Here is a 14238-nt window from a genome sequence, read left to right on the forward strand (position 1 = left end):
TATTTTGGCTCTACATTTGGACTTCAGCATGCTCTACAAAGTGCTCTGGATTTAATGTAATGCAAATAAAACACCATGTAATCAGTTCAGTCTCTCTGCAAACCATTCCAACAGCATGCCAAGCCCTTATAATTGTGCTAAGCAGTTTGGCAAAGTTACAATCATTTCATCCTAATACATTATCAGGGCCAATAAAAATCCACATGTGAATAATTTTTTGGAATTCTCTATGTTGCATAATTTCCTGCAGAATTGGTTTCATTTATTTATGCAGTTGAAAATGTGTGTGTTCCATAATCATTGTAGCCTGAAAACAAAAAGAGATAATGGAAAATAACATAAGAAATCCTATCTAATAAAAGGGTAATATGCAAATTAACTGTCACTCTATCACAAAGATGGTGGCGCCCATAGCCACAAGATGGCGGTGCCCAGTTCTCTCAGCTCCGCCGCAGTCCCCCAGTCCCGGGGGGGCAGCCACTGAGAGTGGGCAGCATGAGCGGCCTGGTGGAATGCTTGCTTCGTCGCTGCGGCGATGGGGCAAGCGATCCACCCCAGTCATGGAGGGCCTCTGGGCAGCGGGCACGGAGCGGCCGGGGTGAGGGGGGAAGACTTTCCTCGTTGCCCCAGCGACAAGGCAAGCGTTCCTTGCCCAGCCGTGGATGGGCCTCTGGCCAGGCCGGGGCACGGAATGCTTGCGTTATTGCCCCGGCGATGAGGCAAGCATTCTGCACCCAGCCGTGGATGGGCCTCTGGGCCGCAGAGAGCCTCTGGGCAGCAGGTGCAGAGCGGCCAGACCCCGCAGAGAGCTACTGGTGCATGGATTCATGTGCAGGGCTACTAGTAATATATAAATCCTCAGAAAATTGACTGCTATCTTAAAAAAGCAAATATGTCAATTTGAGACTAACTGCATGCTGCAGTATTTATATTTTTTGGAAAAACTTGAAAAAAAATCTAATCAGAAATGTTTTCTAACTCCACTTTTTTTTGTTCAGAGTATTCCTATTCATTTCTATTGTGCTCATTTTCATGAAACTCAGTTTTTAATTCTTCCAAATTTATCTGGTCCTGTTTGATACAAAAAGCACTGAATGAGTATGATTCTGTCATTGATGTGCATTTTTATTTTCTCCACATTTCTATCTTGAACTCTAGACAAGTATGTTCTACTGCTTACTTGGCATCTTCACTTGGAAATCTAATAGCCATCTCAAACCCAGCATATCCAACACTAAAGTCCTGATCTTACCCCTACAGACTTACTTCATCACAGCTTTTCTATTTCAGTTGATACAACTCCTTCCTCTTACTTTTTCAAGCCAAAATCCTGAAGTCACTTTCTACTTCTTTCTCTCATGTGGAAAGCTCTTTCTCTAAATATACATTTGCCTATTTCCCTCATTGCCTTCAAGTTTTGCTAACACCTCAACTTCTCAATGAGGCTTATCCACCTTATTTATTTATTTGCTTGATACCTAAGTATTTTTATTTTTAGTTTTTTTTTATTTATTGATTAAAGTATTACATATGTGTCCTTAGCCCTCCATTGTCCCCCCACCCCCCACTCATGACCTCACCCCCCTGGTGTCTGTGTCCATTGGTTAGGCTTATATGCATGCATACAAGTCCTTTGGTTGAATAAGCCAGTCAGAGAAAGATAAATATCACATGCTCTCAATCATTTATGGAATATAATGAACAACATAAACTGATAAACAAAAACAGATCCAGAGACAGAGAAGCATCGATCAGACTGTCAAACCTCAGAGGGAAGGTAGGGGAGGGTGGAGGTAAGGGGGAGAGATCCACCTATTTAATACTGTGGCTTGTCCCTGCCCCATTTTCCTCTGGAACCATTGATCTCCTTTACTTTGCTCTAGTTTTTCTCCGCCCTCCCCCATAGACTTATGACTTTCTAGCATACTATACAATTTACTTATTATATTTATGTTTATTTCCTGCTCCTCCTCCACTGCCCAACTAAAACTGAGAGCTCTATGGGGACAAGGATGGTATCTTATGCCACTGGATGAAGCAGGCTTCTACAAAATTTCTTCATATTACTGATAAAGAAACTCTTCAACAATACTCTTATTTATTATTTCAGATGTGCAATTTCAACAATTTACTCTCATGATTATTGTGAAGTCTGTGAACTGGTGAGCTGGAGATGTATTAGTCACGATTTCAGAAAATAGTTTTGTGTATTTATTATTCTAAAGGATATATATATACACACACACACACACACACACACACACATATACATACTAGAGGCCCGATGCACGAAGATTCATGAAAGAATGGGCTTTCCTTCCCCTGGCTGCTGGCACTGTCTTTGCTCCGGCAGGAGACGCCTTTTTGCTCTGGCCGGGAGCTGCCTTTCCGCCTTCACACGCTGCCCAGAGGCCCAGAGTGGCTGGGGCAGTTCGGAATGCCTGCATCGTCACCATGGCAACGACGCAAGTGTCCCACCCCACCCCCGGCCGCTCGGCACCTGTGTATGCAAATTAACCCGCCATATTTGTTGGGTTAATTTGCATACTCACTCCTGATTGGCTGGTGGGCGTCATGAAGGTATGGCCAATTTACATCTTACTCTTTTTTTTTTTTAATGTGCAGATAGGTTTTATTTTTATTTTTTTCACTTTTTTTAATTTAGGTATTATATGTGTACATATCTTACCATTGTCCCCCCCCACCCCCACACCCATGTAGATTTGTTGTTAATCCTCACCTGAGGATATTTTTTCCACTGATTTTTAGAGAGGGTGAAAGGGAGGGGGAGAGACAGATAGAAACATTGATGTGAGAGAGATACATGGATTAGTTATCTCCCACATGCACCCCAACTGGGGCCGAGGATCAAGCCTGCAACTGAGGTAGGTGCCCTTGATGAGAGTTGAACCAGAGCCCCTTCAGTCTATGGGCTGACACTCTAACCACTGAACAAAACTGGCTAGGGCTGAATAAAAAAGCCCAACCCTGGATTAAATCTGACTCATATAAGATAAGCAGTATTTATTTTATAAGATAAGTATTTTATAATATAATGTTTAGAAAATATACAAAATATGAAATATTTAAAATTTTATATTTATAAAAAATTTATAAAAGCTAAATATTTACTTTATAAGGTAAATATGAACAATTTATTCTGAACCCTGGAGTATATAATAAAAACTATTCTAACAGGAAAAAAAAAAACAAGAAAAAAAAGAAAAAGAAAAAAACAAAAACAAGAAAAAAAACAAAACGATTCTAGCCCAGCTGGGGTAGCTCAGTGGTTGACCATTGACCTATGAACCAGGAGGTCATGGTTTGATTCCCAGTCAGAGAACATGCCCGGGTTGGGGGCTCGATTCCCAGTAGGGGGCATGCAGGAGGCAGCTGATCAATGATTCTCATCATTGACGTTTCTAACTCTCTCTCCCTCTCCCTTCCTCAATGAAATCAATAAAAAATATATTTAAAAAATAAAAACTATTCTATTACTATTTTATTCACTTAGTATATTAAAATTAATTATTTTAAAAGACTACATGTGAAAATATGAGTTGGTTAACATTTTTTTAATGCTTGCGCATAATATTACTAAATGTTTGAACTTTCCAAAATTCCCCTTTTCACTAAGAAAAAAGGTGAAGAGAAATAGTATCTCCTTCCCAAAATAGTTATATTTCTTTATCAGCCCATATTTATACATGACTCAACTGATGCTGAGTAGGAAAACACAGAGCACTGGTTTAGGAGTCCTAACTCTGCCATTTACTAATGGATGACCATGGGAAAGTTTCACTAATTCATAATTTCTACATCTGTTAGTGGCCATATATAAGCCCAACCTTATAGGACTGTTCTAAGACTCAAATAAAGATTATCTGTCTACCTATCTATTTATCTATTAGATCTGTCAAGCCTTACATATATAAAATATTACATGGTACAGTGAAAAAACAACACTGGAAAAATCAGAAATCTGGGTTTTGGGCCAGTTCATCAGTATCTTGCCTTGATCCCTTGATCAAGTCACTTAAAAAAAAAAATCTGCAAGATATGAGGATTAAATTAGATCAGTGCCTTCTAGAACCAATCTGGAGGAAGAAAAGTGAGGCAAAGTAACTCTGCTTTTATTAATTTTCTTAGGTTTTCAAATACTATATTATTTGAGTAGTGGGTTTTAAAAAAAGTTTGACAATTTTATCTCAATTCCTTGTCATGTGTTTGCAAAAGGAAATGAAATAATAGGTGCATTTTCAACAAATTCTTTGAAGAAAGAAGAAAATTACTTTTTACCTTGCATCCTTCACAAGCATGAACTCCATAGTGAAACCCGGAAGCTTTATCTCCACAGACACGGCATTCAATTGCCATGAGGGAGTTGGAAGGCTCTTCATGAGGCTTATTGTATAGTTGAGCCTTTTCAGAATAATAAGGTGGGGATGCAGGCTCCACTTTGATTGCATCTGTGTATAGAAAAATGTGAGCAGATCATTATTACATGAAAAACAATACTAAAAAGGCAATAGGGCAAGTCACTACAGTATACCTTAATGCCGTATTTTTATTATTTAAGTGTAGAACCACTATGGAACATGAAAAGACATAGGAGAAGTAGGCTTGGTAAGCATGGGCAAGTCACAGCATCTTTGAGCTTCACCTGTATAAATAAAGTTGGGAAGGGAATTAAGCCTGTGGTTCGATGACCCTCTAACACCCCATATACTAGTATAGTATTTGAGACAATCAAGGTTATTTTACTACGTAATACGCTGTACTTGGCATTTTCACAATATTAAATTGTCTATTTTAATTTAAATGTTGCATTTTAGAAATATTTTTAAACCACTCTTGCAAAAGACACACAGAAGGAACATAAAAAATAAGAGACCAGGTTACCATCAGTGTTGAGTCAGAAAAGGTGGTTTGTAAAATGATCTTTGATAGAGAGTGAAACAACCTGTGGAAATTAAGCACGACTTTTCCATTGGTTAAGATTAGGGCCATTAAATTTCCGTATTAGGCTCTAACTGAAAACCACACATATTAATATAACCAAGTATATTATTTATCTTAAAAAAACACACTAGAAATACAGGAAGTTCTTACTGTCAAGTAATGGTTACCAATTACATAGTGGTGGCTTTGGAAAACCAGCATATCAGTAAACAAAGAGATAAAAATCAAGGAAATAGCATCATAGAAATTTGTTTCATCTTGAAAAGTGCAGTTTTAGTTTTTCTTGAGTCTGATGTTTCGATGTGAGTTGAGTTAATGGTATGAAGATTTATCAATAGACCAACTTGTCAAAATTTAAATTTGTGTTATTTATAAAATAACCTTAATTGTCTCAAATACTATATGTTGTCTGTTAGAGCTTTAGTATTATGGGTGTTGGAAGGTCACAGAACCAAAGGTTTAATTCCCTTACCAGTTTAGGTTTCAGTGTAAGCTTCTCAAATGGCAGAATTAGAAAAAATTGGATTATAATTTAGTAATTTGGTGATAATAAGGTAGCAAGCTGTTACTTACTAACCTATACGTATTCAAAAGAATTCAAAGCTTGGGTGATGGACTCTTAGCCTGATATATACCTGGCAATATAATCATACTGGATAATGCTTTTAAGAAGAACCAAGAAAAGAAAAAAGAAGAGAGAAAGAAGAAGGGACAAAAGGAAAGAATGTTCTGGGGGATTAACACACTGACTTCCTTTCTGGTATATAATAAATACCTAATATTTCATGGATATGTGGATGAATAAATTAAAGGTAAATGTCTTCTCTATAGAGTATTAGTCTCTGGAGCACTTACTCCAGTGTTATTGAGTCCAATGCTAGTCTTAGTAATCTGAAAAGTGAAAATAAACATCATACTTTGGTAATCTTGGAGCTTCAGGTCATACTTATAATCAGCAACCATTGGGTCAGCTCTTGCGAATGGAATGTCTTCATAGTGTGGAGTGGAAATACTGGAGAAATCAACAGTGGTGAAGGGCTTGATGTCAAAGGCGTGGGAGTGGTCATCCATTACGGAAAGATCCACGGAGCTGATTCCAAAGTTGGTGGGCCAAAATGGCATCTCCGTGTCAACCATGGTAATTTCTGAAATGGAAAAAAGCATAGCTATGAAGTTGGTCCTGGAGAACAGAGCAATCCTCTAAAGATATGTAGAGAGGGAACTGAAAGAACGTTTGGTAATGTGATTTCATCTGGAGAAGAGAACATAACCCACCTTCTTAGTGCTGCCCAATTTGTTTTACTAAAGAAAGTCATCGCTTAGCTGGATATCACAGTAGAGAACCCTGTAACAGTATCAACAGGTATAGTGTACTCCATGAAAATGTCCTGCAGTCAGCCCTGCCCTCATTATCTTCTATAGAAGGTCATCAATCAAGTCTGTTAATTTTTAAAGAGCATAGAGTTCTGGGACAATTTTACTTTCTTGAAATTAGAGATCCTAAATAGTTTTCTCTTTAGGATGAAAATTTTGCTTTTCTATTAATGTTTATAATGTTTTTATGCGACAGAAAGTTGGTATATTAAATTTAGATAAGAATTTATTCTTGCCCAGCCTGCATGGCTCAGTGGTTGAGTGTTGACCTATGAACCAGGAGGTCGCGGTTCGATTCCCAGTCAGGGCACATGTCTGGATTGCAGGCTCAACTCCCAGTGTGGGGCGTGTAGGAGGCATCAATTCTCTCTCATCATTGATGTTTCTCTTTCTCTCTCCCTCTCCCTTCCTCTCTGAAATAAATAAAAATATATATACATAAAGGATTTATTCTTTAACTGTATTATAACGTAATTTTATTCTTAAAGTAATACCAAAATGAATCTTAAAAAAAAAGAGAAGATCCCTTCTGTGCTATGAAAACACTCAAATATTTATGTTTTCTGTGTATACAGTTTTCCTTAAAGAGGAGAAAGCATTCCCCATATTGAGAACAGAGAGGTTAGAGATATGTGAAACGTATTTGAATATCAATGAGGGAATGTTAAAATGAGAATCTGGCCCAGAATTCATTTTAAACCACCCCCAAGACAAAACAAAAATGAAAACAAGGAAACATAAAACACACACACACACACACACACACACACACACACACACACAAAAACACACACACACACACACACACAAAGATAAAAATACTGATATGGATGTTGGAGAGTCACAGAACCACAGAATAACTTGTTTCATGAATTGCCTGCTTAAGATGCCACATGCATTTTTCTAAATATGTTTTGTGGTCACAGTAAGTGAAATAAAACCCTCAGATTTTGGTTCTAAGTATTTAATGTGGACTTGTGAGATTGAAGTGGGTAAACTTTAAACCTTTATGCAATGGGAACCTGTCTGACTTGGTTTACCTGAAACCAGTTCACTATTGAAGTGGTGCCAAAAAGCAGTCACAAGTATTTTATTTATTTGTTTGTTTGTTTATTTATTTATTTGTTTATTTTTTTGTTAATCCTCACCTAAGGTGAGGATATTTTTTCATTAATTTTTTTTAGAGAGAGTGGAAGGGAGGGGAGAGACACACAGAGAGAAACATTGATGTGTGAGAAAGATTCATCGATTGGTTGCCTCCTACATGATGCCTTGGGGCCAGAGATCACGAGAATTGTGCCTGAAGGATCTGCCTACAAACGAAGTACATGCCCTTGACTGGAATTCAACCTGGGACCCTTCAGTCCTTGGGCTGACACTCTATCCACTGAGGCAAGGGCAGTCACAAGTATTTTAAATGTTAACTCCTTGGTCAAAAATACCAGTAGAGAGGTGTGGGAATTTGAAATTGCTGTTAGAGGCAAAGAAATGAATTGCCCCAAAATTCTAGGGCACCTGAAATCATATGCTTACCTGTCTTATTTGCAATTATATCCCTATCTCCTAGCAAAGAGCTTGCTTGGCACATGGTAGGTGCTCCTTAAACATTTATTTATTAAATACCAAATGAATCGATGGAATTTTAGCATAAAAGGTAGGAAAAGGGGAAAGCAAACTAATATTTGAGTACCTCGCACATAAAAGACGCATTCTACCTTTTACTTCATGTAACCCAAGATATTATCTCCACTTTAGAGATAGGTGGGCTAGGACTACAGGAGTACAGTGACTTGTCCAGTGTCCAACAGCTAGTAAGTAGAGAATTCAAACTCGAGACTGATCTAGAAACCCTGTTCTGTATATATTCTCTCACTGATGAAAATAGTTTATGCAGGAAGGGCTGTTCTCCTAAGGGTATCTGGGAATGGGTGTCTTGTATTTTCCCAGCAAGCGGAGAGCTAAGGAATTCACTCTCAAAGGCTGATTTTTGCATGAGGTTAAAGATTCCAGTTGTGGTCTTCATAAGAAAAACAAAGTGCCTTGAAAACACAAACGAGGAGCCTAGTCCTATGAATGTGCTTCAGTGGTTCCACGAGGACTCAGTAGGCACAGTTTGGGTTCACATGTCTGAATATCTACATAAATAAGCACCCAAACAACCTGAAGTTATCTGTGTTACAGTGTAAACACCACACAACAAAAAGAGGAATGTGCACTGGTGACAGCAGGAAGGTCATAGTGGGTCTCAATGACATCTAGTAAAAAGTTTATGCTCTCAATGACAGGGGCACCCATCAAACTGAATTCTTTGTCTCAAAATATATCTAGTCCTGCCCAGTGTGGCTCAGTTAGTTGAGTGTTGTCCCATGGATAGAAAGGTTGCTGGTTCGATTCCTGGTCAGGGCACATACCCAGGTTGCAGGTTTGATCCCCGGTCAGGTTGCATACGGGAGGCAACTGAACCATGTTCTCTCTCACTTCAATGTTTCTCTCTCTCTAAATTTAAAAAAACAAAAACAAAAACAAAAAAACCCAGCGGGTGTTGCTCGGTGGTTTAGCATTTACCTATGACTCAGGAGATCAGGGTTCAATTCCTGGTCAGGGCACATGCCTGGCTTTCGGGCTTGATCCCCAATGTGGGACAAGCAGGAGGCAGCCAATCAATGATTTTTTCTCATCATTGATGTTCCTATCTCTCTTTCACTCTTCCTCTCTCTGAAATAAATAAAATACATCTAAACCTACCTAACCCAAGTCATTCCATTGACTTTGCCCATCTTCTCAGCAGGCTTATTTCACATTTTTCTTAGTATAAATTACTTTCATGTCAAAATATACCTCTCTTGTTTCAACTGCACTATCCATAAAAGTTGGTTTATCAACTACTTCTCATTAAAATAAAGGTTCACTGAGTGAGTTAAAGCTACTGTATATGCCTCTGTACGAACACTGGGAAATGAAAATAAGGATGAAAAAATATGTGTTGCAAGAAAAATTGGTTGCTCATCATTTTACTGGTTTAGTTTCACTTTTTTTTTAAATCCTCCCCTGAGGATATGTTTATTGATTTGAGAGGGAGAGAGAGAGCGATATTGATGTGAAAGAGAAACATCAATCCACTGCCTCCCATACGCGCCACAACCTAGGGATGTGCCCAGGCAGGAAATTGAACCTGCAACCATTTTTGGTGCACAGGACAATGCTCCAACCAGCTGAGCTACCGAGCCAGGGCTTTTTCGCTTTTGATGTGGCTTCAGTGACTCCCTGTCATCCAAAGCCAAGCTTCTCAATACAGGAATTATATCCTTATGGGTCATGGATCTTAATGAAAAGTTTGGGGAAAATTTTAATCTTAAAATACCCATTTATGCATACATGAATAGAATAAAAATTCATGCTATTTTAAAGATATAATATGAAACTCCTAAAAAATTGTACTTGTATATTTCATGAACACGCGATTTAAAAAATACATACCTTTATTGATTTCAGAGAGGAAGGAGAGGAAGAGAGAGAGCAACATCAATGATGAGAAAGAATCATTGATTGGCTGCCTCCTGCATGCCACCCCTCCCCCCACTGGGGATCAAGCCCACAACCCGGACATATGCCCTTGACTGGAATCGAACCCAGGACCTTTCAGTTCGCAGGCTGATGCTCTATCCACTGAGCCACACCAGCCAGGGCTTTAAAAAATAAACAGACTTTGGGGTGGGGGGGTAATAGTAAGATATGTACACATATAATACCTCAATAAAAAAAAAAAATAAACAGACTTTTCCTGTCTGGTGTGGCTCAGTTAGTAGGAGCGTTGTCCCCATACATGGAACAGTTGTGTGTCCGATTCCCAGTCAGGGCACATAACTAGGTTGCTGGTTTGATCCTTAGCCTCAGTTGGGGCACATGCCAGAGGTTTCGGTCTCTCTCTCTCTTTCTCTCTCTCTCTCCCCCTCCTTTCCTCTCTCTCTCTCAAAATCAATGAAAATGTCCTCGGGTGAGGATTTACAAACAAAAAAGACTTTATTTTTTGAGTGATTTTAGGTTTACATAAAAATTGAACAGAAAGTACAGAGTTCCCATATACCCTTTCCCCTTTCTCCCTTCCCTTCACCCCTGAAACTCACAATTTCCCCTATTATTAACTTGGATTTCCCCTATTATTAACTCTTGCATTAGTGTGACACACTTGTTACAAATTGATGAACCAATATTGATACATTACTATTAACTAAGGTCCATAGTTTATATTAGGGTTTACTTTTTGTGTTGCACATTCTATGGGTTTTGACCAAAGCATGTCCTGTACCCACCATTACAGTATCATACAGAATAGTTTCATTGTCCACCTATTCATTCCCACCCCCAAGAATGCTATGTTTTTGCTGTCCTCTTCTACTAAGGGCATATCAGTGGGAAAACAGGAGAAGCTGTGACCTACACAATAAATTAAAATGTCCTGGCTTGGCATTCAAGACTCCCTGACACGGCCTTGACTTAAATTTTTCACTAGTGATCTTTTCCCCTAGTGATCCCACACCTCACTCCCATTCTTGGTACAGCCTGTGGTTGGTTAGGCATATTCTATTCTGACCACGTTCAACATGCTCTGCATTTTCTAGTCTGTTCATCTTTGTTCATGCTGAGGCTGCTCTACCTTCTTCCCATCCTCATTGCTACACTTCACAATCCCATCTGTCTTTCCAACAACAGTGGGAAATCCCATAATAGTCCAAATGCTACTTTCACCACGAAACCTTCCATAAATGCTCCAACTTAAAAAAATACTCTCCATTTTCTGTATTCCCACAGCATTTTGTACTTGTCTCTTAACTCTGATATAATTATTTGGATAAATATCTTCACCATTCAATTTATGTTCTGGAGCAAAAGGACAGTGTCTTACTATTCTGTTTTCCCTTTAGTCATATGCACAGTTGTTTACTAAGTGCTTGCCAACTGAATGAGCACATTTTATAGAGAAAAGTAGATAAGTATTCATTTTTTGCTGTGAAAATAGAATAGAGGTACTTTCTCAGTGGTTTAGTTTTGCTAAGACTTAAGCTCCCCAGAAAAGATGGTAATCTTTAATATTATAAATAAAATACAATTTAAGCTAAAATCCTTCCCCTCCACAATGTATACTCAGTTTTTCTCTTTTTTTTTTGTGATAATTGCAGGAGGAAGATTAGGGTCCTACAAAGTCTGTTTGCTTTTTCTATGTAGAAAAGACAAAGTAAGAAAGAAAAACAGCTTGCTGGTTCATTTCTATGAAAACATATTACTCAAATACATATTTTCCCTCCCCCTTCCTTCTCCCGGTCCTCTTATTCTAGGACATCTTGACCTAAACAATATTATTTCATGGACCATGTTTACTGGGAGGCACAGTGGGTCCCTAGACATTTTATTTTATTTTGACTTAGAGATGGGTCCAGGGAGCCTGCTTCTAATTTTGCCTCTAGAAAACATAAGCTACTGTTTCTGCCAAGCTGTAAGTTGAGTAGGTGTTTTTCGTTACTCATGCAGTTACCCATGAAAGAACAAATGAACGAAATATTAGGATGAACAACAGCCCTTCTCAGGGATAAGTAACAGTGTCTTAACTTTCCAGCTGGGTGACAGGAGTGTGTTGCATCAGGGTATATCTATCAATTTCACAACCTTCAGTGTGTTTCAAGAAGGCCAAAGTCTCTATGCAGACATTGTGAGGAAGGACATGAATATGTGACCTTTATCTTAGACCTTCAAACTTGGCTTGAAACTATACTATAGTCAGTGAGTAGACTTTGCACAATATTCTAAAGTACAAAGCACTTCAAACAAAAATACAACCAATATGCAAAAATAAAGTAACTTCTCTAACCTGAAAGGCAGCATTATTTGGGAGTATGGAAGCAGCAGGTCAGAAAAGATGCTGGATTATAAAATTAAGCACCAGAACTATATAATTTCCCTTTGGTGTTTTATGCTGTCCCTTATGGAAAGAAAAACTTCTATTAGAATATCTGGGGAAATGCTGCATGTCCTTAATAATTATATTAGCTAATTATTAATAGAACCCCAAATCTTTGCTAAGTATTGTGCCAAACACAGCATTTGGATCATCCCACTGAATCTTCACAACATCCTATGAGGTAGGTACACTTATAATTCTCCTTAAAGAAGAGGATATTAAGGCACAGATTTGGAAGTAAGTAATTTGCCTAAGAACACAGTTACTGCGTAGTAGAGCTGGGTTACCTACCCAGATGGTTTAAAACTCCAAGGCTGCACACTTAACTTTCTAAACTGAATACATTTGATGTCCCAGGTACAGGAGACTGGGATGTACTTTGAAGAATAATTCTCAAATAAAAGCTTCATTAGGCAGATGTGTTAAGCTGTGCAACAATAATTGGTGCCGGAAAAAAGCCTTTCATATATTCTCTAAAACTTAGTAGTCTTGTTGGCAGTGCCCTTCAGAGCCCATAAATGATTTTTAAAAATATCTTCTTATTTGTTTCAGTTTGATACCTTGGAACTCGTAAATATAGTTCCAACTTATTTATCCAGCCCCTTCTTATTGATTCATGAAAATCATTTTGCAGTGTAAATTGATCTCAGAATTTTTAAATTCTTCTCCCATTTTAAGAGCTGATATCCAGAGACAAAAATCATCCTGAAATATTAGAGCAGAAATGGCCTTTTTGAGATAACCTAAATTCCTCATTTGACAGATGAAGAAAAGGAGGCAACGTGATTTGCCCACAGTTGGCTAGAGGCTGACTAAGAATCCAGGTTTTCTGTCTCCTGCATCTAGCATAGGGCCAGACACTGAATAAGTCCTCAATAAATATACTTGTTGGTAATAGTGGTCATTTTTGCACTTATTAATAACCAAAGTACTAGAATCATGTAAAAGGTGGACTAAAAGCCTCCAATGCTACCACTAGGGGACAGGAAGAGGAAGAAACACCAGTATAGTCCTATTGTTCCAACAGGACTACGCCTAAAACAGATGTCCTGTTTTAAAGGCCTCTGGAAGAGGAGAGTACACAGCTTCTCTTGGTTACTTATTCCATTGCTTAATTGCTCTTTTGTAGCCAGGAAAGTCTAACTCTTATCTGGCATTTCCCCAACTGTGTTATACATATGTTAATGATGTTCCTTTTAAAATAATGAAAAAGAAAAAAATTCTGGTGGGCAAATAAATTTAGGAAATGCTAGTCAAGAAAGGTTAAATAGGTTTACTGTGGGACTTCTTAGACTAATAATTCATGCGAAAATACAAGAGAGGGGAGGGCACGGTATGCAATATTTGAGAAGTTTACCATTTGATGGAATACAGTTTGTGAAATAATCGTCTAACCTATGTTGCAGTTTGTAACTTTTTTCGTTTCCTAAAAGTACAGTTATCATCCTTTGCATATTTTCCCTTTACTATATGTACCTGAAAAGCGTTAAGTTGTGCCTCAGATTTTTTTTTTTACTTTAGAGGGCAAGGATTTATGTTGGTTAAAACAACAACAAAAACCCAGAGAGGAAGGATTTCTTACTTAAACCACACAGAAAGAAATCACTGTAAAGACTAGTGCTCTTTTTATAGAGTCTATCCTAAATGCCTCCAGACACACACAGATCCATAGAAAGGATCAGAAATGAGAATGATACTGACTGCTCAACAGCAACACTGGAAGCTAAAATCAATAAGGTAATGTTGTCAAAACTCAAAGACAAAAATTATTTACAACTGAGCATTTTATACTCAGCCAAACCATCACTAAGTATAAGAGTGGAATAGGACACCCAGCCAGTGTGGCTCAGTGGTTGTACATCAACCCTTGAACCAGGAGGTCACGGTGCGATTCTGGGTCAGGGACTGGGTTGCTGACTAAATGCCCAGTGCGGGAGGGGGAGTGTGCA

General features: G+C 38.3%; 1 protein-coding gene across 2 annotated transcripts in view; it reads right to left on the bottom strand.

Moving 5' to 3' along the window:
- PPARG (peroxisome proliferator activated receptor gamma) overlaps positions 1–14238 on the bottom strand; it is a 134596-nt gene that overhangs the window by 38374 nt on the left and 81984 nt on the right. For both annotated transcript variants that reach the window (XM_054729725.1, XM_054729724.1), the window contains exons 3-4: positions 5880–6107; positions 4300–4469 (exon numbers count right to left, since the gene is read on the bottom strand). In XM_054729725.1, the coding sequence (XP_054585700.1) occupies positions 4300–4469; positions 5880–6099 (390 nt within the window). In that variant the 5' untranslated portion in view covers positions 6100–6107. The remainder of the gene's footprint in view (positions 1–4299; positions 4470–5879; positions 6108–14238) is intronic.

Source organism: Eptesicus fuscus, chromosome 18 (assembly GCF_027574615.1).
Source record: "Eptesicus fuscus isolate TK198812 chromosome 18, DD_ASM_mEF_20220401, whole genome shotgun sequence".
Classification (NCBI taxonomy): Eukaryota; Metazoa; Chordata; class Mammalia; order Chiroptera; family Vespertilionidae; genus Eptesicus; species Eptesicus fuscus.